The sequence below is a fragment of the Lynx rufus genome, unplaced genomic scaffold, assembly GCF_022079265.1.
Source record: "Lynx rufus isolate CCGP_SWC_20201006 ecotype Redwood Valley unplaced genomic scaffold, mLynRuf1.p SCAF_16, whole genome shotgun sequence".
Classification (NCBI taxonomy): domain Eukaryota; kingdom Metazoa; phylum Chordata; class Mammalia; order Carnivora; family Felidae; genus Lynx; species Lynx rufus.
Window position 1 is genome coordinate 1063614 of NW_025814830.1, and position 24137 is coordinate 1087750.

The 24137-nt window shown below is 40.1% G+C and overlaps 1 protein-coding gene across 1 annotated transcript; it reads right to left on the reverse strand.

Moving 5' to 3' along the window:
• Positions 1–3: 3 nt before the first annotated feature.
• LOC124511664 (KRAB domain-containing protein 5-like) lies at positions 4–7489 on the reverse strand. Its single transcript, XM_047079055.1, has 3 exons — positions 7475–7489; positions 602–728; positions 4–110 (listed from the first exon to the last, which is right to left on the reverse strand). The coding sequence occupies exons 1-3, from the start codon at positions 7487–7489 to the stop codon at positions 4–6; spliced, it is 249 nt and encodes an 82-aa protein (XP_046935011.1).
• Between the last annotated feature and the right edge of the window lie 16648 nt (positions 7490–24137).

The window sequence follows — 24137 nt, forward strand, 5'->3', positions numbered from 1 at the left end:
GTTTCATTCCCACCTACCTGGGTGTGAGGCTACTGTGTGATTTCTCTTCACATCCCAGAGCTCCTTTTGTTCCAAAAAGATGACCAGGTCTGGCTTTGACAAAACAAGACCTGTTTATCAGACAAAAGGAATATGAGTGTGGCTGGAGATTCTATCTTTCAACCCAGTATTGGACTCAGTAGACAAGAGAGAACATTGTAGAATTCTAGAAAATTATTTCCCAGATGATGTTGCCCAACAACCCCTTTAGAACACATGGGAGGGTTTCCAGTGTTCAGATCTTGACCTCTACTTCCAAATAATACCACTACAATAATGAGTTGAAATTGGTATTTAAGACGTGGGAATTCCCATTTTATGCCACTCAATATTTAGAATTGACATAAATCTATAGAAATGACGATGTTACTCTACAGAAGGGAAAACTAACCTGAAAGGAAACATCATGAAGATATTTCTCTACATCTAGAAACCCCTTCTTTCCCTGACTGCAGGCATCTGAATCCCACTCATGCACAGAGGAAGTTCCAAGAGACAGTCTTCAAAGGAAGGAACAAAATTCTGAGTGTGGTTTGGGAAGTCTGGAAGGAGTTATCCTCACCCAAGAAGAGAAGGTGTCCATAGTTCTCTAACATCACATCCCTGTACAGTTCCTGCTGACTGTGGCTCAGGCAGCCCCACTCCTCCTGAGAGAATTCTATGGCCACATCCCTGAATGTCAGCAACCCCTGCAATAAATACCATAGTTACTGAATGGCCATAAGCAGAGGTCATAATCGTACCTAAGATGCAAGAGGGAGTTAATGTCACTAGGTAGAACCCCAGACCTGACCTTCACTGCTTACCTGCTTGTACCCACTGACCTCAGTCCCACATTTTACTTAACCCTTTTTTCTACCTTATCTTTTACTTCAGGCAAAACACCCCATGGGCATAGTGTCCTGTGGTGGAAACAAAGTATCCAATAAAAGCTAGTGAGTACTCTGAGGAAGAGCTTGGATTAACTCAATTTGAGCTTAACCCCTGACTCACACCTATGAAAATGAACAATAGAGTAAACCATGGAATGAGGTCAGTTAACTTTATATCATTATGCTAAAAAAATTAAATTTTTATTTCCTTTAGAGAGAGAACACAAGTGAGGGTGCAGCAGGGAGGGAGGGAGAGAGACAAAGACAGAGACAAAGAGACAGAGAGAAAATTCCAACCAGGCTATATGCTCAGTGTGAAGCTTGACTTGGGGCATGATCTCAGGACTATGAGATCATGACCTGAGCCTAAATCAAGAGTCAGATGCTCAACTGACTGAGCCACTCAGGAGCTCCCTTTTAACTCAATATAATACCCAAATCTCCACCCAAGAAGGATCACAAATATTTTACTATGTAATATACAGAGTATGTACGGAACTGTTTTCTTAAGGTTCATGTGTAACCTTATCACAAGCTGGACATAAAATGATGACACCCTTTCTGAATATCCACCCTAACCCTAAATAAAAGTAAACGATTTCTCCTGCCTCTGAGTCTCTGCTTTAGAAGTTATTCCCTGTGACCTCCTTATTTCCTGTAAATCAATTTTTCTTTGTCTGACATCCCCACGTGGTGTAGTGGTTTTGTGGTTCACCAAGGACTAAACTCCTGTTAGCTCAGTTATATTAGGAGCACTGGTTCTAGCTTAGGTGAGTTTTCTGCTTTCTGCAGTAAGAGAATTTGCAACACAGTATCATGCTCTAATATATTCCCTAACATTGAGATAAGAACATTTATAAATATTGTGTTTATTCAAGTGAATTTTAAAATGAAGACATCAACACAGCCATACACATTTTTTAATCCTTTATTTACATCATACAGTACATGTGTCTATTTCCTAAATGGAAAATTTTGGTGAGTTACAAATGTACTTAGCATATTCTAATGTGAATTAGAGTTTAAAACAGTGCACTGGGGATCCTGTTAAAATGCAGATTATGTTCAGGAGTTCTGGGATTGGGTGGGTGTCTGCATTTCTAACAAGGCATTAGTCTATGGGTCAAAGGATACATATTTCAATAACAAAGAAGTAGAACTCAAAGACAAGAACTCTTGGAGGACTTGGAACTGAATGGGTTTTATAGCAATTACAAGTTCTTCTAGGATAGCAAGGAAGGTGACAAGCCTTTCCAATCATTTCCTGGTTAGTAGATAGCATCTAACAGGTTCTCATAAACTCATGGAAAATAAATAATAATGATCTAAGAGAACAAACACATTATTCTTCCATTTTTACGGAATATTTTGTCAAATATCCAGTACATGGTACAGATCAGGTTTTAACCCAGGTTAACTGACCTAAAGTTGATCTAAAATGACACATAGGTCAATAAACAGAGGGGACCCTAAAGCAACGTTCATAGCAGGTGTCAAGCCTGAGAAGAAGGTATCCACACAAAATTGATCTTTATACATTCCATGCACACATCCATTCTGAAAGTAGTTATATACACATTAAAAGTGATAGAAGAGAAAATTATCAGGATGACTAAGAAATATATTTAATGAGGGGTTCGCCAGATGACTCAGTCTGTTAGGTGTCCAACTCTTGATTTTGGCTCAGGTCATGATCTCATGTTTCCTGAGTTTGAGTCCCATCTCAGGCTCTGTGCTGAGTGTGTGGAGCCTGCTTGGGATTTTCTCTCTTTCCTCTCACTCTGCCCCTCCTTCTCTCTCTCAAGAGAAGGAAGGAAGGAAGGAAGGAAGGAAGGAAGGAAGGAAGGAAGGAAGGAAGGAAGGAAGGAAGGAAAGAAAGAGAAAAAGAAACATTTTCAATGCCATGAAACTCATAAATCTAGTTGTAGATGATCATGCTTAGGTCTTTCACTCAACTATCAACACAAACACATAGAATTATATAAATAACACAGTATTTGTGAGTCTAGTTGGATTAGGGATGCAAGAAGAAAAATGTTCACCTTCAGCACAAAGACTGCATGTTTTTTATTTTTTAAATGTTTGTTTATTTTTGAGAGAGAGAGACAGAACATGAGCAGGGGAGGGGCAGAAAGAGAGAGGGAGACACAGAATCTGGAGCAGGCTCCAGGCTCTGAGCTGTCAGCACAGAGCCCAATGCAGGGCTTGAACTCATGAACCATGAGATCATGACCTGGGATGAAGTCAGATACCTAACTGACTGAACCACCCAGGCACCCCTAGATAGTTTTGATAAACATCAAATAAAGGCTGGTTCCTCCATTCTGTTTTTCAAGTGTTTATTTATATTGTGAGAGATGCATGGGCTATCAGGGTGTGAAAGGTGGAGGGGCAGAGAGGGAGAGAATCCCAAGCAGTCTCCAGTCTGTGTCTGAGCTACCCAGGGGCCCATGGATGATACATTTTAAAGGGTCTCCTGACTGCCCTTATATCTCACTAATAGTTAATGAGCTGAATCATAAGCACCAAAGAAATCTTGCAGAAATAGTTTTACAAGTAGAAAGCTAAAGAAACATTTGTAATTGAACTCTCAGTACACCTACCCTTCCCCTTGAACATACATATAAGCTCCAAGCAGCCAAAGTACAGTTCGTTCTGCCCACGGGTCCTGTCCCTGTGCTATTTCAGTAAATTCCCTGTCTTGTGCCATACAGTAACTCAAGAATAGCATCTTGACCATAGTACTCAATGATCCCATAACATACTAGTTCTTGGAAAGCTTTTTTTAAATTATTTTTGAAAATTCTTACTTTATTTTTTATTGAGAGAGAAAGACAGAGGGCACAAGTGACTGAAGGTGTGGGGAGGGAGAGAAGGGGAGGGAGGGAGAGAAGGAGGGAGGGAGGGAGCAGGGCACATGTTCACCTGAAGTGGGGCATGCGCTCAACTGAAGTAGGTCTTGAGGTCACACCAAATGGGACTCAAATCAACAAACCATGAGATCCTGACCTTAGCCAAAGTCAGATGCTTAAGGGAGTGAGCCACCTAGGTGCCCTGAATTCTTTTTTTTTTTTTCCTTTAGACATTTACTTATTTTGAGAATGAATGAGCAGAGAGAGATAATTCCCAAGCATGTTCCAAGCGAAAAGCATACAGCCTGACATGGGCCACTATCTCATGAACCATGAGATCATGATTTGTACCGACATCAAGAGTTAAGGCTTAACTGAGCAAGCCACCCAGGGGCCCCTCATTGAAAGCTTTTGTTTCAATCATTTGTGCTCTATTGTATTTCAGGATTTTAAGACACTCAAACATGCTTATTATGTGATTTGTCTTTTTCTGAATATCCAAAAAGTAAATACAGGAATATGTCTGTGTCATGACTATGGAGTGAAATAAAAACCTATGGGATGAAGGAGCTCCTGGGTGGCTTAGTCGGTTGAGCATCTGACTTCCTCTCAGGTCATGATTTCATGGTTTGTGAGTTCAAGCCTCACATCGGGCTCTGTGCTGACAGCTCAGAGCCTGAAGCCTGATTCAGATTCTGTGTCTCCTTCTCTGCTTCTCCCCTGCTCATGCTGTCTCTCTCTCAAATAATAAATAAACATTAAAAAAAAAAAACCTATGGGATGAAGGTCTGTTTGATTTAGAACCTCTACTCCCAGAAGTCAATAGCTCTACTACATAAAGGTGAAGGGCTTTGTTGCCCAGTGGAAACTGATGTGACATGGGCCAAGAGTAAATGCTCAAAGTATCTTGAGGTGTTTTTGCTGAAAGAGACTTTTTATTAAAGACAGGGATAGGATCCAGGGGAAGAATTGCAATGTGATTGGGAGGAACCACTGATTATATACTTCTAAGGGGAAGGGGGAGGAAGCTGTGGGGAAGCCGAGCTATCCCAGTCTGATGGCAAGGCCCAGGCTGTGGACAGACTGGTGACTGCAAGGCGGCGCACCGACAGTGAAGCTTCTTGTACTCCAGGTTTTAGGTAACTTGGCCTTACTAAAAGTACCTGGGGTATTGTCTGTTGGGGAACTGCCCTCGCCAGGCCCCCTGGGAAAAGAACCATTAGGAAATAAAATAAGGTTCTGCAAGAAATTGTGCAGCCCTACATTTAGCCCTTGCCATCCCCTATGGAGACTCCTCTACGTACAGGAAGGATAGCCTCATACATTTGCCAGCAAAGGAGGCCAATAAGGGAGAAACATATGGATTTGAAAGCCTCACTCTGGCAATTAAGGATTGTATCTACAGGCACAAGTCACTCTAACCCTAGTCCCACTTGGCCTCCAGGAGGCATTCCAGATGATGATAATGATTGAACCTAGTCGGTTAAGGTACAGGATGGTTCATTATTTCCTAGGTTCATTGTCTCTCTGAGAATCTATGAGGCATGGGTTTCTAAGGCTTTTTCGGCCCCTTCCTGGCACCTCAGATGGAGGCAAACACATTGTTCTTCTGGCTTCCAGTGGTTCAGGAAGAACAACTAGGAGGTCATGTCCCTGTAACTGTTCCACTTGAGGTGTTGAGAGATAGATGACCTTTCATGAAAACAGCAAAGCAAATGCTTTATAGATTATAGAATAAACATAGATGCATAATGGAATAATGTAAGAAATTAAACAATAATCAAAGGGTGGGTATGAGGGAACATTATGAGAAAATCGCCATGTTATTTCTTAAAGGTTGATGACACATAGGAACATTTTCAAAATTAGGTAATGTTAGAAAAACATAGATGATGTATGCTACAAGGAAATCACTAGCAAATATAATGCCACGTTTGCTACAATAAATCGGTCAGTTCAACACACTGCTGTTGTCCGTGTCCATTTTTATTTTTTGTTTTTATTTTAGTTTTGTTTTATCTTCACTTTCTCCCCAACGCCATTCATCCTTCAGGAACCCCTGGTTGGTTGCTGGAGCTGGACTCCAGCAGTTGGGGGGTGGGAGGGGGAAGGGGTGGAAATAATAGATGTTTCTAAAGGATTTTTATATGTTAAGGACTTACAGGATACTGGAAGTCTGGCTATTGTCAAGCTAAGGTTGCTTTTGCCTCTATAAAAGCATTAACATTAAAGCAGTTGTGAATTCCTTGAGGAATATCTTCCTCTGTCAGCCTCAAGTATTTGTCAATGGGTTGCAAGTTGTAAGAAAACTTATTTTTATCTGCATTTCTTTTACCTTTGTTTTCCTCATCAGAAACTACAAAGAAGTGGTTCCTGGGTGGCTCAGGCAGTTAAGGGCCTGACTCGATTTCAGCTCAGGTCAAGGTCTCATGGTTTCATGAGTTTCAGCCTTGAGTCTGGATCTGCACTGACTCTGTAAAGTCTGCTTGTGATTTGCACACTCTCTTTGCAACTCCCCTGCTCCCGCTCTTTCTCAAAATAAACAAACTTAAAAAAAAAATACAAGGAAAGAGAAACTAGGAGAAAGAAGGTTCCAATTTAAATGTGATGGTGTCTGGAAATCGCTCAGGGAATCTGCCTAAAGTCATTACAACAGATAAGAAGGAAAATAGGAACGTTACGGGCGGGTGTGTGTGGGGGGGTAATCTGGCAGAAAGCCAAAGCCAAGTAAAAACAGAAGGTAACATCAACTGTAAGGAAACAAATTGATATCAGTGCCTATAGCTCTGGACATGGGATCACTGGTATGTTCTTGAGACCCACAAACAGTAAATCAGAATATAAACAACTTTGAGGATACAGTGGATTTATATAGACTTCAATCACATATACTTTCCATTTCCTGTAATATCTAGTGTATCTTAAATAGAGTATGTTTTCCACATACTAAAAAGCAAGAATTTCTTTTTATAGAACATTCCAAGTTATTCTGTGCCTCATATCCATCTTGCGTATTTGTGTGTTTTCATAATCCTACTCTACCCAGAGCAGAGAAAGCATTCAGATTAGACCTAAATGGGAACTGTTTTCCTTGAGTGCTATCCCAGAACCAGCAAAAGGACACTTGGATTCAACACCTTCCCCTCTGGATCTGTCACAAAGGGAATATTTTCAATACTTGCAGGAATTTAATTCTAAGTGACAACTGTTGTTGCCCTACTGGAAGCCATGTTGGAGAGAAGGGAGAGAAGTCTATGGGATATGGGGGAGGAGTGTTCTAAAGACATAACCTAGATTATCATTTCTGAAAGGTTAAGTATTAGGTGAAAACATAAAGCAGACCCATCAGAACTAGAAAGAATGAAAGAATGAAAGAATGAAAGAATGAAAGAAAGAAAGAAAGAAAGAAAGAAAGAAAGAGAAAGAAATCAATCATTGGCTTTTTTTAAATTTTCTTTCAGAGAGAGAGTGTATGCGCATGCAAACAGAGGAGAGAAACAGAGAGAGAGAATGGAATCTTAAGCAGGCTCCATGCTCAGCACTAACCCTGATGCAGGGATGGATGGCAGGATCCTGGGATCAGGACCTGAGCTGTAATGAAGAGTCTGATGCTCTCTGAACTGAGCCACAAAGGTGCTTTGCAATTTCTACATGCATGGAATTTCCTGAGAAAAAGACAACTGGGCCTCTAGCCTGGGAAGCAAGGCTTACCTGAGAACAGGCCATTTCTTCTTTCACCTCCTCCATTAAATTTCTTTCTCAGAAGATCTTTGTGGAGAAATTGCAGCTGAATGAGATGTCTTTAAAGCCACCAACACAGCCTCTGCACCTATAAACTGCTCACCTGTAGGCAGCACTTTGAAATGCAAAAGAAGGCCCAACTTCCACTCCTTTGTGTCCTGAGCTATTCAGAAACTATGAGCTTCTACTTGGCGACAAATTTCTGAGGTTCCCTTACCTTCTTTCAGGGGGCCTCCCCTCCCGCAGATGCCCACAAATTCTGCTTGAGCATAGGAACAGTGTGCTACATGGACCTGACCCTCCCCAACTCCTATGGAGGAGACCTTGTTACCTCCCCTTGAGCAAAAGTCTGCACTCAACTCTCATAAATTAATGGGAAGACTTCCTGCTTAACTCTGGGCTTAAGAATTATGATAGGAAAAGATAGGATTCTGGAAGCAGAAAGGGAAAGATTAGGACATGAGGTCCCTGGGTGGGGAAAAACACATTTTAGAACAAGGCTGGGAGTGTCCAAACACAGCAAACCCCCTCAGGCATAAGGTTCCTTTTAAGACTGTAACAAACACTACCTACTCACCCCCAGGTTTCCCTCAAGAGTTTGACTAAAAGACCTAACTAAAAATAAGTAATAGACCCAAGACTTAGAACCCCCAAGAAACACTATGGCCATAGACCACCCCTCATACAATGGAAACACACCAATTAAATGTCCCCTCTCTCTAAACAGAGATTTTCTACTACACTTACTTTCTTATACTCTAATAAATTTTTGCCTGTTGCTCATTTTGTGTCCACCTCTTCATTCTTTGAAGCGGGAAGACCAGGAATCCCGGGTAGTGAGGGAAAAAATCCTGCAACAGAATCCCCTGGAGCACTTCAATAGAACAACACTGTGGTTTCCACCCACTTAGTTGAGGGAATCTTGGGGGGGGGGGAGGGGGAGGGCAGCAGCAATGATCCTTCTTGAAACTTCACACGTGGTCCTATTGGGAAGCATTTGGGGAAGTGACCACGCAAAAAACGGTCACCAAGTCTGTGGTTGTTATCCAGATTTAAATCCTTTCCCTCTTCACTGATCCGTTTCTGGGGATTTATGCATTCTCCCTCTTTCTGCTTCACAGAGGGAGAGACCCTTCTAAATGGCACTTTCCGGCTTTCCCTTATACATGCAAATGTCTCTTACAAAGGAAACTATACTTTTATAAGTTTCCTTTGTAAGTACAAAGTCGAACAAAAATCAAAATGGCAGCATTAAACCATCAGCGAGGCTTGTTATTAAACGTATAACTTCTTTTTCCCTTTTGGAACCCCCCCCCTTATGTCTTCTTAGCCTTTAAAAAAAAATGTTTTTTAATGTTTATTTATTTGTGTGTGTGAGAGAGAGAAAGAGAGAGAGAGAGAGTGAGCTGGGAAAGAGCAGAGAGGGAGACATGGCTCCAAAACAGACAGCAGAGAGACTGATGTAGGGCTCGAACTCACTGTGAGATCATGACCTAAACCAAAGTAGGATACTTAACTGAGCCACCCAGGTGCCCCTCTTAGCCTTTTTTTTTTTTTTAAATGAGAAATCGAGGACCACACTGAAAACATGATGAACAAGGCTGGTAAGGCATACACAATTCCTGTCAAAACCGGATGGATCCTTTATTTCCCTACACCCCACTGGCCCCTTCCTGGAGGTGGGCTTGCAGTTCTGAAGGCCCTAACCTGCCTCAGCCTTCTAAGCCCCCCAAAGCAAGAAAGCTACTCTTTCTCTTTATCCCAAACTCTGTCTTCATGTTTTATTTTGACTCTGAAGCACCAAGGTCAGTTTTCAATGGAATGAATGTGTAAGAGAGGAACATATTTTTTTCTTTATTTGTTTTCTACTCTTTGGCTAGTTTAATAATTCAACTGACAAGACAGTTGCACAAGAGAAAAAGTATTCTTAATTATAGGAACATCAATTATTTGAGGCTCAAAGACAGGGGATTGATGTTTATGTGCCATTGTGACTTAAGGAGAAGGGGGTAGGGATTCAGAATTTCAAAAAAGGTCAAGTACATTCACAAGAAAAAGGAAAGAGTAAATTTTGCCAAACAAGTATTTGCCATGCCAGGCCAGTAGCTCTTTATAAAAAGTTCCTCTCTGGTATTAGCTCTTTTCTCGAAAGAGGTCCCTCATCTAATTTATATTTGGTATAGCAGGCTCAGAAATGGAAGATATCTCCCTTTGTGCAGCAGAATAATACTAGAGAAAATTCTGTTTTCACACTGGGTTCCTTCCAGCTTGTCTCTTGGCTCAGGAGGGAGACCCTGAGGAGAAAGCAAACCTGAGGGGAACAGGAACTACCCCCTCAAGCCACAAGGACTGCCCTGAACCAGAAAGACCCCACCCCTGATTGAATCCTAGACAATTACATATTTAATCTGCACTGTCTACCTGCAGGTACCCACTCACTTTTGCCCCCATTTCCCTTATATAAACCTGTGTCTCCAGCACATTGGAGACAATCTGTGAGACATTAGTCAGCCATCTTCCCAGTGTTGATCTCTCTGAAATAACTTCCTTTCTTATCTCACCACTTCTCATCTCTCTGCCTTTGGATTTTATGTATCTCAAGTGGCTGAACTTGATCTGTTTGGGACCCCAGAGACAGGCGCTCTTGCACCCTTTCCTGCACACCAGGTAGCAGAAGAGAGATGAGCGGTGGCAAAACCAGAATGGGATTTTTGTCAGCAAGGTCAGTACTGAGAAGGCAGTGGACTAATGTCTCAAACACGGTCTCCAAACTGCTGAACATTCTTCCAGGTTCATATAAAGAAAATGTAGGACAAAGGGTGGTGGTACCTGCAGATGGTGAAGGTCAGGCTGATCACTGCATTGTTGTCAGGGATGTGGGGTCTTGCTCTTTCAGGGCAGTCCCTATTGCTGGGGGGGGTGGAGTTTCCTTTCCCATCCTGGGATGCTTTGCCTGCTGGGGCTTCTACAGGAGCTAAAAGATGAGCTGGAAAGGAGTGAATCAGGAAATATAGATGAAGGTCAAAGTGGAGACAGTTGAAGGCACTGCTGGGTCCTCTTTCCATTTCACAACGTCTATGTATATTTATTTTTTAAAACTTGAGTGACATTAGATGTTCAGAAATGGAAAACAGGGGGCTCAGTGGGTTGGCTCTTGAAGCTACCATGGCATAAATTTGGAGAGTCCACACACACATGGACATTCCAAAGTCAGGCAGGCAAAATGAGGTATAGCTCTCATCCTGAACTAAGGAGAAGGGAGTAGGAGTCTGGGATTTCAAAATAAAGAAATGCATTGACAGGCTGAATAGGAGAGGAAAAGGTGTTTGGTGAAGAGGTTCAGGACAGTCACTCCCATCCCCACCCAGAATGTCCCACTTTGGCATGTGGATTATTCTGAGCTGAAAGTACTTGAAAGTCCCCATGGTCTCAGGGGAAAGGTTTGCTCTTCCCTTCACCATACAGAAGAATCTAAATTGAAGGTCCTTTCCAGAATAAAGGTTATTAATGAATACATTTTCTCTGAGCGACTCATCTCTATGGTAGGGCAAATGTCTCATCACTAAACTTCTACTCTTCCTATCACCCTGTGAAGTACATTCCTTTTCTTGAAATCCCAGGCACGTACCCCCTTCTCCTCAGTTCAGAATACCTGTATACCTCATTTTGCCTGTCTTAAAATGTCCATGTCTAGGTGGATTCCTTGTACACATGCCATTACACTTGATTTTCTCATGTTAATCTGTCTTCAGTCAATTAGACCCTTGAAGGGGACATAAATTCTTGCCATGTGACATAGGTAATTAGATGTTTGCTCTGCCATACACATGGATCACTCAGATAAAATTTATCCTGGGTAATAATGCTTGTTTTGGAAAGGGCACACAATTTGGAATCCTGCATGTAGTTAAGGAAGGTACCAAAGTTTCTCTGGAGCCCACAGGGTCTTGACTGCCTCCAGCTCCAAATAATCCTAATATGCCAAAGTGGTACATTCTGGTGGGGCCTGTCCCAACCCCTTTCAAAGCATATTATGTAATGAGAAATTATGAGATTAAGGCACCAAAACATACAGCATTTCCTTCAATGTATCTGACTTGGGGTTTCAGCAAAATATTAGTGCCTACCATTGAGGCATGGGAGGAGCAGTGAGCCAAACCTCTGACCTCCTCTAATCTGTTCAGTGAGGGGAGAGCCCAGGGTAGGGCCAGACCTGGAAAAGCTTAACAACAGAGGGTTCTGGATGAGCTGTGGAGGCAGAGGGCTGTAGGCTACTAATCTCCCTGCCTGTGGGATATTGTCAGTTTTGTCTCTCTAAATTTGTCTAACAAAAACTTTGTACAATTCTACTCAAGTCAATCCCCTATTTTATGACATAAAATGATAAGTGATTTAACAAACACTTAGAGGTTTCTGGGACAATACTATAGTTGGCCCTTGAAACACAGGTTTGAAGTGCATGGCTCTTTCTGCATACAGTTTTTGTTCACATAAACACAGAATACTGTAAATGTATTTCCTTATGATTTCATTAATATTTCTCTACCTTACTTTTATTGCAAGACCGTGTGTGTGTGTGTGTCTGTGTGTGTGTGTGTGTGTGTGTGTGTGTGTATAAAATACAAAATGTGTAATTGACTATGTTATCCGTAAGGTTTCCAGTCAACAGTTGTCGGTTAAGAATTATGTTTTCAAAGTGTCATAAGTGATACAGGGATTTTTCACCTGCATAGCGGTGTTGGTGCCCCTAACCACTACATCGTTTAAGGGTCAACTACATTTTATTCTTTACAAGGTAAACAAATACAAGTATTACTACTACTAACAACTAGTTTCTTTGTGGATGGCCTTCAGGGGCCACCTTTGTACTCACAAAACCACAGAGGAATGAAGTCATAATCCCCCATAAATCATCCCTTCCTTGCAGTTACCCCAAAACCTTAAATTCAACCATTTAAACATTTGCTCTGTGAGACTGGAAGTCTCTCAATTATAGAGGTCATGGCACTTCATCTCTGTTTTTCTAATAACCATATTAAATATAAACCATCACTTTCTCTATCAGTTTGCATCTCCAAGCCTCCTCAGAGTTTGTCATGGTACCTATAAACACATTTTAATCCTGACAAAAACATCAAATTCCGTATTACAGATTAAAAAAACAAAATAAAACAAAACAAACAAACAAAAAAACCCCACCAAACCAGGGTTTCTCAAACCTGAATTGTATAGAAACTTGGGAAAGACTGAAAAACTGATACAGAGCAAAGGATATTGCAGGGAGATAATGACTATAAATTGCTATTTTGGATAACATCCTTGTGGAGGAAAAAAAAATAATTGAAATAGTGAAATAATAATTCTGTAATTCTATAATATTAAGGTGCCTTGTTAGTTGTATGTTTTGTCAAAAGTACCAGAGCAATGTCCGACGTCAAGAACAGGGAACAGGATGAGGAGTATATGAGAACTGTGTTCTCTCTGCCACACTTCTGCAATATTAATTTATTACATAAAAAAATTCACATTAAAATTATAACTTTATAGGGGCCCCTGGACTGCCCAGTCTATTAAGCCCCCGACTCTCTTTTTCAGCTCACTTCATGATTTCACAGTTCAAGAAACAGAGCCCACCCTGGGCTTAAAGGCTTTGTCATAGTCTCTGCACTTGTTGGGTTTCAACCCAAGGATATACACTCTGATGTGAAGAAAAGTCTGAGCAATGGTTAAAGGCTTCAGCAAATTCTTTATGTTTCCAAGGTTTCTTCCCAGTATGAATTATCTGATACCCATGAAGGCATCAACTCCAGGTATAGACTTTGCCACATTCTTTACATTTATAAGGTTTTTTTCCAGTATAAACTCTATGATGTGAAAAAAATATAAGTACTGGTGAAGGGCTTTGCCACATTCTTTACATATGTAAGGTTTTTTCTCAGGTTGGAAACTTTTTTTTTTAATGTTTATTTATTTTTGAAGGAGTGAGAGACAGAGTGTGAGTGGGGGAGGGGCAGAGAGAGACACAGAATCTGAAGCAGGCCCCAGGCTCTGAGCTGTCAGCACAGAGCCCTAAGTGGGGCTCCAGCTCACAAACTGGGAGATCATGACCTGAGCAGAAGACGGACTCTTAACTGACTGAGCCACCCAGGTGCCCCTCAGGTTGAAAACTCTTGAGCAAGTTGTGAAGGCTGCTTAAAAACTTTGCCACATTTACTACATTTCTAAGTGTTCTCTCCAGTCAGGAAACAATGACATTTAATAAAGTTTGAGCTTTGATGGAAGACTTCCCCAGATTTATTTATTTTATACTCATTCTCTAGAAACTGAATGCTCTGCTGTTTATTAGGATTTGATGCACAGTTAACCTTTTTCCCAGATTCATTTCATTAAGTTGTCTCCATGGTAAACACCTTGGTAGTTATTGAAGACAGAGTCCTCACTAAAGATCTTCCCTAATTCACAACATGTGAAAAGTTGTTCCAAATTCAGTATTATGTGATCTTATTGAACAGCAATGCTTGGATAAAGACCTTCTCATAATTATCAAAATTAGAGACTTTGGAACAAAGAGGTATTCTTTATTGGTGAAACAATAAAAAACCCTCAAAAAGAATACCTCAAACTGATATTTAGAAATTTTATCTTAACTTTTAATTTTCAAGAAATCAGAAATGTCGGAATAATTGATCCAATCCTATATTTGAAATGGTTGCAATGGTTACTTTTGGCATGCACTTGGTGACTTTCTAGATTTTTCAAATTTCCTGTCAGAGCATATACATGTTTAGAAAATGGACTTGGGTCTTTGTATTCATAAAGACATTGTTCCACAAAGATAGGTGTCTTAAAGTGGAATTCCCCCAAATGTTTTATATCTTCAAATTTTTTTTAATGTGTGTGTTTGTTTGTGTATGTATGTATGTATGTATGTATGTATGTATGTATGTATTTAGGAAGGGAAGGCATAAAGAGAGGGAGAGAGAGAATCCCAAGGAGGCTCCACACTTTCAGTGCACAGCTTAACACAGGGTTCGAATCATAAACCATGAGATCATGACCTGAGTCAAAACCAAGAGTGATACTTAACTGACTGATCCCACCAGGTGCCCCTCATCAATCTCTTTAGGCAGTAAGGGTTTCATTGTGGGTAACTGCCCAGTTTGGTTCTATCCATCATAATACTCCTTCTGCTCTTCCTTCTCCCCTCCACCTTCCCAATCTTTCACTAACTGTGAATTCTCAAAAGTCACATATCTTCCCAATAGCACCTCATGGAAAGAATCTCCTTTGCCTGTCTTTGTCAACAAGCCCAAGGCATAACTGAAAGATACCAAATAAATGATCCCACAACTGCACTTGCATCAATATATGGTAAGGTGCTAATGCAAAAACTTAATACCCATCACCAGACAGCAGACTTGAGAAATAGGAGGCACAGAGACTTTGCTCCTCCAAGGAGAAACAGACTGACCAAACTGCCTTTTCAAGTGCCCCAGAATCTGGTTGGGAGAACAAAGCACTTCCAGGTAAGGACAAACTGAAAAAGACTCACATCAAAGAGGAAAGAAAAGTTAGTGACACTTTCCCCCAATAGCTCTTAACTCTACCTAGTACTCCATGGCAAGATTATGAGAAAATGCTCAACTCTGTGCAAGAAGTAAGACATGAGTGACCTGTGTAAAGATCTGGCTCTTTTGTAGCTACCTGAGGGGACTGGATCCTGTCATACAGGACACTGAGGGCGCAAGGAATGGAAGCATATTATGAAAGCATTATGCTGGCTGCTCAGAAAAAAAGCTGAGTATTTCTTCAAACACCAGACAACAGGAGAGAGAGGTGAATCATGTGCTCTAAATAAGACCCAACACACACTTTCTTAACTGGGAAATTACAAAAAGCTCAGACTTTATACATCCTCAGAATATGTTTCATAGGACCCAGGATTTACTAGCAAAGCTTTTATTTGTGTTCTCCTTTACAAGGCCAGTTCATAAAGCCTGGGACCAGAGGCTGGGTTTTAAATTCCCAAATCTCAGTGAAAGATCATAAAGCATAACAAGAAACAGAAAAATGTGTTCCAATTGAAGGAATGAAGTAAAGCTCCAAAACTTACCATAAATTTATACATAACTATTCATTACCTGACAAAGAACTCAAATTAATCATCATAACCATGCATATGGAGAATGAAGAGAGAACAAATGGGGAACTAAATGATATCAGAAAAACTATGTATGGTCAAAATAAAATTCAAACTAACAGAAAGTATGCAAAACAATGAAACAAAAATTAGGAGCTAAAGAGTCCAGTAAATACATTTTAAAGACCAGTGAAAAGGGGGTGCATGGCTGGTTCAGTTGGTACAGCATGCAACGTTTGATCTCAGGGTTCTGGGTTTGAGCCCCATGGTGGGTATAGAGATTACTTTAAAAAATTATATATTAAAAAAAAAATAGTAGGGGCACCTGGGTGGCTCAGTCGGTTAAGCGGCTGACCTCTGCTCAGGTCATGATCTCATGGTCCGTGAGTTTGAGTCCCACATCAGGCCCTGTGCTGACAGCTCAGAGCCTGGAGCCTGTTTCAGATTGTGTGTCTCCCTCTCTCTCTGCCCCTCCCCCATTCATGCTCTGTGTCTCTCTGTCTCAAAAATAAATAAACATTATTTTTTTTAAATAGTAAAGGGTTAACAAAAGTCTTAATCAATCAGAAAAAAATAAATCAGAGAACTTAAAGGTCATTTGTTTTAAATTGTCCACTGAAGGACCAAAGCAAAAACAAACACACAAAAATTAACAAAGGACAGAGTCCAATGAACTTTTGGAACACTAACAAGTGAACCAATATACATATTAAGAGGACCACATATGAGAGGAGAGTGAAAGGGAACAGAGAGGTTACATGAAAAACTAATGGCTCATAATTCCCATATTTGTGGAAAGAAACAAGCCAGAAGCTCAGTGAATTTTTATGCAGGATAAATGCCAAGTCTTAAATTTATATCTTAAATTATAGTGACACACTATAAATAACTTATCATAAATCAGAGGTGAACAGAAAACTTTGAAACACTATGAGGAAAGCAACTCATCTTGTCCAACAGATCCAGTGTAAGATACTAGCAGTTTCCCCACATACCTTGTAGGAAGCAGTGCATAGGATAATATATTCAAGTATTGAAATATAAAAAAATATCAACCAAGGGGTGCTTTGGTGGCTCAGTCAGGTAAGTGTCCAGCTACAGCTCAGGCCATTATATCAAGGTTCTCAAGTTTGAGCTCCATTGTCAGACTCTGTGCTGACAGCTCAGAGCCTGGAGCCTGCTTCAGATTCTGTGTCCCCCCTCTCTGCCCCTCCCCCACTCATGCTCTGTCTCTATCTCTCTCTCAAAAATAAATAAACATTAAAAAAAAAAAGAAAGAAATGGAGAAAGGAAGACTTTCTCAGGAAAAACCACTAGAAGTTTAGCAGTAAACTGGCTGTATAAGAAACATTAAAGGGAGAGTCTTGTTAAAATACAATTCTAAAAGTAACTGAAGTGTAATGAACATATAAAACTCTGCTCAATATATTTAAACAAATATAGAAACCTGGAGTTCGTAATGAGGAACCAAAAATCAGTTTTATTTCTGTGACAGAGTAGTTTAAACAAATAATAAAAGCATAAAAATCACAAACCCATGTCATAGAGTATACAACATAAAAAGCAGAATTTAGGATATTGGTAAGACAAAGTAGGTGCAGTGGTGAACATGAGATGTCTGAGAAATTTTAAGTCCTTCTCATGGTAACCACAAAGAAAATTCCTATAGAATACAGAAAGCAGATGAGAATGTCATGAAAGCATATTATTACAAACATCAAAGAAACAAAATGGGATACAGGAAGAGAAGAAAAGTGTCATAAAATAGCTACAACAAGTACAGAAAACTATTTAAAAAATGGCGATAGTAGTGGTTCCCTTTCAGTAATACTTTGATTGTAAATACATGAAAGTCTCCCAATGAAAAGATATAGATTGGCTGACTGAGTAACAACAAACTCCTACAATCTCTTGTCTATAAGAGATTCACCATAGATCTAAGATCATACACAGGATTCAAGTAAAAGTATGTAAAAAGACATTGCGTGCAAATGGGAGCCAAAAGACAGCATTGGTGTGTCTATACCAATACCAAATGACTAATGCCAAACAAATACACATTAAAGGTTAAAAATTTTCATGACAGAGGCTCCTGTGTGGCACAGTTGGGTAAGTGTCCATCTCTTGGTTTCTGTTCAGGTCATGATCTCATGGTTCGTGGGTTTGAGCCCTGCCTAGGGTTCCACACTGACAGTGTAGAACCTGCTCAGGATTCTGTCTCTCTTCCACTCTCTGCCCCTCCCCCGCTCTCTTCCTCTTTCCTTTTCTCTCAAAATAAATAAACTTAAAAAAATATTTTAAAAAGTATTTAAAAATTTTTTTAAATATCATGACAGAAAAGGACATAATATAAAGACTTGAGGGGCGCCTGGGTGGCGCAGTCGGTTAAGCGTCCGACTTCAGCCAGGTCACGATCTCGCGGTCCGTGAGTTCGAGCCCCGCATCGGGCTCTGGGCTGATGGCTCAGAGCCTGGAGCCTGTTTCCGATTCTGTGTCTCCCTCTCTCTCTGCCCCTCCCCCGTTCATGCTCTGTCTCTCTCTGTCCCAAAAATAAATAAACGTTGAAAAAAAAATTTTTTTAAAAAAAAGACTTGAAATTACAGGACACTGTAACAATTATAATTATGTGGGCACCTAACATCAAGATCCCATACAGGTGAAGTACAAATGACAGAATTGAAGCAAGAAATAAACAGCATCATAAGAGTAGCAGAGGTCAACACTCCAGTTTAACTGGATAGAAGGACCACATTCAACTTCAGTAAGAAGCACCCTGAAGCAACATTACAGACCAATTTCATATAACAAACATAAACAGATCGCTCCACCAAGGAAGAATATATTACACAATAATCTCCATTGAACATTGATCATCCTGTTTAGATGATAGTATACAAAACCAGTGTTAAGAAATTTGGAAGGAATGGGGCGCCTGGGTGGCGCAGTCGGTTAAGCGTCCGACTTCAGCCAGGTCACGATCTCGCGGTCCGGGAGTTCGAGCCCCGCGTCGGGCTCTGGGCTGATGGCTCAGAGCCTGGAGCCTGTTTCCGATTCTGTGTCTCCCTCTCTCTCTGCCCCTCCCCCATTCATGCTCTGTCTCTCTCTGTCCCAAAAATAAACGTTGAAAAAAAAAAAAAAAAGAAATTTGGAAGGATTAAAATCATACAAGCATGTTTTTTGGCCACCATGGAATGAAACTAAGTTTTAAGAAGAGATGGAAAATCGGAAATTCTACAAACATTTAGAAACTGAACAATATGCTCTTAAACAATCAATGAGTCAAAAGATATTGAAGGACCAGAAAATGCCTTAAGCCAAGTGAAATGACACACAATATACTCAAACATATGGAATTGAAAGAAAGTAATTCTAAGGAAATAGTGGAGTGAATAGGCAACCTGTGAAATGGAAGGAAATTTTTTACAGAACATTTAGAGCATAAGGAGTTAATATCCAGAATATAGAAAGAACTTGTGTACCAAAAACCAAAAAGCAAATAACACGATTTAAATTTGGAGGGAGGAACTGGGACCTTATGAAGATAAAAAGCTTCTGCACAGCAAAGGAAACAACCAACAAAACGAAAAGGCAACCAACGGAATGGGAAAAGATATTTGCAAATGACATATCAGACAAGGGGCTAGTATCTAAAATCTATAAAGAGCTCACCAAACTCCACACCCGAAAAACAAATAACCCAGTGAAGAAATGGGCAGAAAACATGAATAGACACTTCTCTAAAGAAGACATCCGGATGGCCAACAGGCACATGAAAAGATGCTCAACGTCGCTCCTCATCAGGGAAATACAAATCAAAACCACACTCAGATATCACCTCACGCCAGTCAGAGTGGCCAAAATGAACAAATCAGGAGACTATAGATGCTGGAGAGGATGTGGAGAAACGGGAACCCTCTTGCACTGTTGGTGGGAATGCAAATTGGTGCAGCCGCTCTGGAAAGCAGTGTGGAGGTTCCTCAGAAAATTAAAAATAGACCTACCCTATGACCCAGCAATAGCACTGCTAGGAATCTACCCAAGGGATACAGGAGTACTGATGCATAGGGGCACTTGTACCCCAATGTTCATAGCAGCACTCTCAACAATAGCCAAATTATGGAAAGAGCCTAAATGTCCATCAACTGATGAATGGATAAAGAAATTGTGGTTTATATACACAATGGAATACTACGTGGCAATGAGAAAAAATGAAATATGGCCTTTTGTAGCAACGTGGATGGAACTGGAGAGTGTGATGATAAGTGAAATAAGCCATACAGAGAAAGACAGATACCATATGGTTTCACTCTTATGTGGATCCTGAGAAACTTAACAGGAACCCATGGGGGAGGGGAAGGGAAAAAAAAAAAAAAAAAAAGGACGTTAGAGTGGGAGAGAGCCAAAGCATAAGAGACTGTTAAAAACTGAGAACAAACTGAGGGTTGATGGGGGGTGGGAGGGAGGGGCGGGTGGGTGATGGGTATTGAGGAGGGCACCTTTTGGGATGAGCACTGGGTGTTGTATGGAAACCAATTTGTCAATAAACTTCATATATAAAAAAAAAATAATAATAAATAAATTTGGAGGGAGGATAGAATGAGCACCATCCAGTGATGATATACAAGTGGCCAACCATATGAAAGAGACTCAAAACCATTATTCCTTAGAGAAATACAAATCTGACCACAGTGGGTTATCACATTACACCACTTCACATCCCACTATTAAACAAATAAAAACAACACATGTTGGAAAAGATGTGGAGAAATTGGAACCTTTATGCACTGCTAGAGGAAATGCAAATGATGCAACCACAATGGAAAACAAGATGAGAGTTTGAGAAAAAAAATTTCAATAGTATTATCATAAAATCCAGCATCCCACTTGTGGGAATATAAGCAGAAGAATTCAAAGTTGGGTCTCCAAGAGAGGTCTTATTCAGAAAAGCCAGTAACAGGAGAAAGCAACAGAAACGTCCATGGGTGCATGAATAAAGAAAATGTAGCATATACACACAATGAAATAATATTCAGCTTTGAAAGAACACATGTCGTCACATTCTACAACATGGCTAAAATGTGATGATGTTACACTAAGTGAAATAAATGAGTCAAAGAGACAGATACACTGATTTCACTTAATGTAATGTAGTGAATCTCATGAAGAAATAAAGGAAGGAAAGGACAGAAGGAGAAAGGAAGGAAAGGACAGAAGGAGAAAGGAAGAAAATGTACTTGGGGCTTAGAATACATACAAATGTGGAAGTGGCTGTTTAACAGGTACTGAGTTTCAGTTTTGCAAGATGAGAAAATTCCAGAGACTGGTTTTGCAACAACATAAATATACTTAACACTACAGTTTAAAATGGCCAAAATGGTAAATTTCATGGCATATGTTTCAACCACAATTAAGAGTAAACTATAAAACTGAAGGTTGATACAAAATTATGAGTTTAAAAAAATTACCTTCAATGGGGCGCCTGGTTGGCTCAATTAAGTGTCCAACTTTAGCTCAGGTCATGATCTCTCAGTTTGTGAGTTCAAGCCACTCATCACGCTCTGTGCTGACAGCTCAGAGCCTAGAACTTTCTTCAGATTCTGTGTCTCCCTCTCGCTCTCTGACCCTCCCCCACTCATACTCTTGTCTCTGTGTCTCTCTCAAGAATAAATCAACATTAAAACAAAATTAAAATATTACCTTCAAGAGGTATTTTTCTCACAAAGGGCATACACATTCATCCATAAATAGATTATGACCTTAATTTTGTTGTAACAACTCACCAAGATAGGAAAAAACCACTGACCACTAACCAAGAAAAGAAACAAGGCAAGTCATGACCAAAGAATGTATGGGTAATATTTATACAGACAAATACAGAAGTAATTTTATTGGCAATTGACATATGCCATCAAAATAGTTGGGGCGCCTGGGTGGCACAGTCGGTTAAGCGTCTGACTTCAGCCAGGTCACCATCTCGCGGTCCGTGAGTTCAAGCCCCGCGTCGGGCTCTGGGCTGATGGCTCGGAGCCTGGAGCCTGTTTCCAATTCTGTGTCTCCCTCTCTCTCTGCCCCTCCCCCGTTCATGCTTTGTCTCTCTGTGTCCCAAAAATAAATAAAAATGTTGAAAAAAAATTAAAAAAAAAAAAAAAAGAAGTAGTCAATACCATTTAATGTCACTATTTAGAGTTGTCACTCATCATCAGTAAAGGATGATGGTACCTTAAGAGCGGGGACACTAAATATCAAGATGAAACACCGGGAGGACTTTTATCTCAACATCTACAAATTCCCACTTCTTTCCCCTGCAGCAGGGATCTGAATTCCAGTCATGCAACAAGTAATCTTCAGACGTTCCTCCAAGGAAGGAACAAAACCCCTGGTTTTGGCCAGCATAGACCAGTTTGAGCTCCAGTATAGTTTCATGTAGGAGATGGACTATGAAGTGTCAGCACTTCCCTGTACCTCAGTATAATGTTAAAATCTCCACCCATAGAGGGGCACAGCCTTCATTAATATAACATAGGACACACGTTTAGGCTTGTTTCCTAAGTACACATGGGCTTGAGCCTGCCTTATTCCTACCTTTACATAGGATGACAAAACTCCCCTTTAAGATATTCATCCTAACCCTAAATAAAAAGAAGCCACTCACCCCTGCTCTTCAAGATACAACTTTGAAAGTTATTCCCCTCATCTCCTTATTTGTTGAAAATAAAGTTTCCTTTGAGTGACAATTCCACCTAGTGTAGTCTCAACGTGTAACTCACCATGGAGGAAATTCGCATTAGTTCAGATACAGGAAGTCAGCCCCACCCAAGAAGAGGAGGTTTCCATATTTTTGTAAGCTCACATCCCTGTACAATTCCCACTGAGGGAAGCTCAGGCATTCCCACTCCCCCTGAGGGAATTCTATGGCCACATCCCTGAATATCAGCAACTCTGCAATAAATGCTACAATTGCCAACTGGCCATTGGCAGTGTTCATTATGATACCTAAGATGAAAGGAAAGAGCTGGGACAAATGGTCCTGTCTTAAGTGAGTTTCTTGCCTTACCCAGTAAGATAATTTTTAACACAGCTATATACTTTCATATATTCTCTACCTTTGAGATAAGAAGATGGCATAATATTCACAGAACCACTATAAACACTCTATTTCTCCAAGATCAACTGTAAACTGAAGGCGTCAACAGAGGCACATGCATATTTGAGGACTTGCATTTACATCATATAGTATAAGATGTATACATTTCTTAGATGAAAAGTTTTAGTGGGTCAGAAATGTTATCGAATTCTAATGAATTTCACAACAGTGATTTGGAGATGGTATTAAAATGCAGGCTCTGATTCAGGAGTTGGGATGGGAACTGAGTCTGCATCTCTTAACAAGGTATTAATTAGCCTATGTGGGAAGGTATTCACTTTTGAATAACAAAGGAGCAGAAGAACCAGGAAAGAATTATCAGAGTACACGAAATGAATGGGTTCTATAGCAATTATAGATTCTACAGGTTAAAGCAAGAAAGGCAACACCAATACATTCTAAGCATTAATAATTACTAGATTCTAAAAGTTTTCATAGATCAACACACACACACACACACACACACACACAAATAATCTAGGGGATGAAACATTATTTTTTCCCTTTACAGAATATTTGTTCATACTTCCAGTAAATGTAAAAAACTAGATATTCTTAAATTAACCATTTTATTTATTTATTTATTTATTTATTTATTTATTTGAGTCAGAGAAAGTGGAAGTGAGGAGAAGGGCATACAGAAAAGCTGAGAATCTTAAGCGGACTCCACACTCAGTACAGAACCTCACGCGGAATTCCATCCTACATCCCTGGGATGACCTGAGCCAAAATCAAGAGTCAGACACTCAACCTACTGAACCACCCACGTATCCCATGAAACTGAATTTTAACCTGGGTTCTCTGACCTAGAATTTATCTAACAAAAAACATTAATCAATAGACACCAATGTAAAATTACATTCATAGCAGGTTTCAAAACTGAGAATGGTGATAAAAACAAGAAGGTATCCACACAAAACTGATCTACCTTTTACATTTTATGCACATATGTAAACTTTCATTTTATCTTCAAAAATTTTGAAGAAAAATATACACCCATGTGTGGCTTGAGCTTACAACCCTGAGATCAAAAGTTTCATGCTCTACTAACTGAGCCAGCCAGGCACCCCTGCACATATCTAAACTTTTCAAACGGGCAATATACACATTGAAAGTGAGAGAGCAAAATGTTGTCTTGGTGACTTAAGTTAAGAAACATTCTCCCAAAACAATACCTCAATGGCATAAAACTTATAATTCTATTTGTGGATGATTATGTTTCTGTCATTTAATCACACTATGGACACACACACAGAGTGATATAAAGAAAATAGCTAATATTCCTGAGTCTTGTATTTCTCTGTAATTTTTCATTTCAATCAGCATTTGTGCTATATTGTATCTTAAGA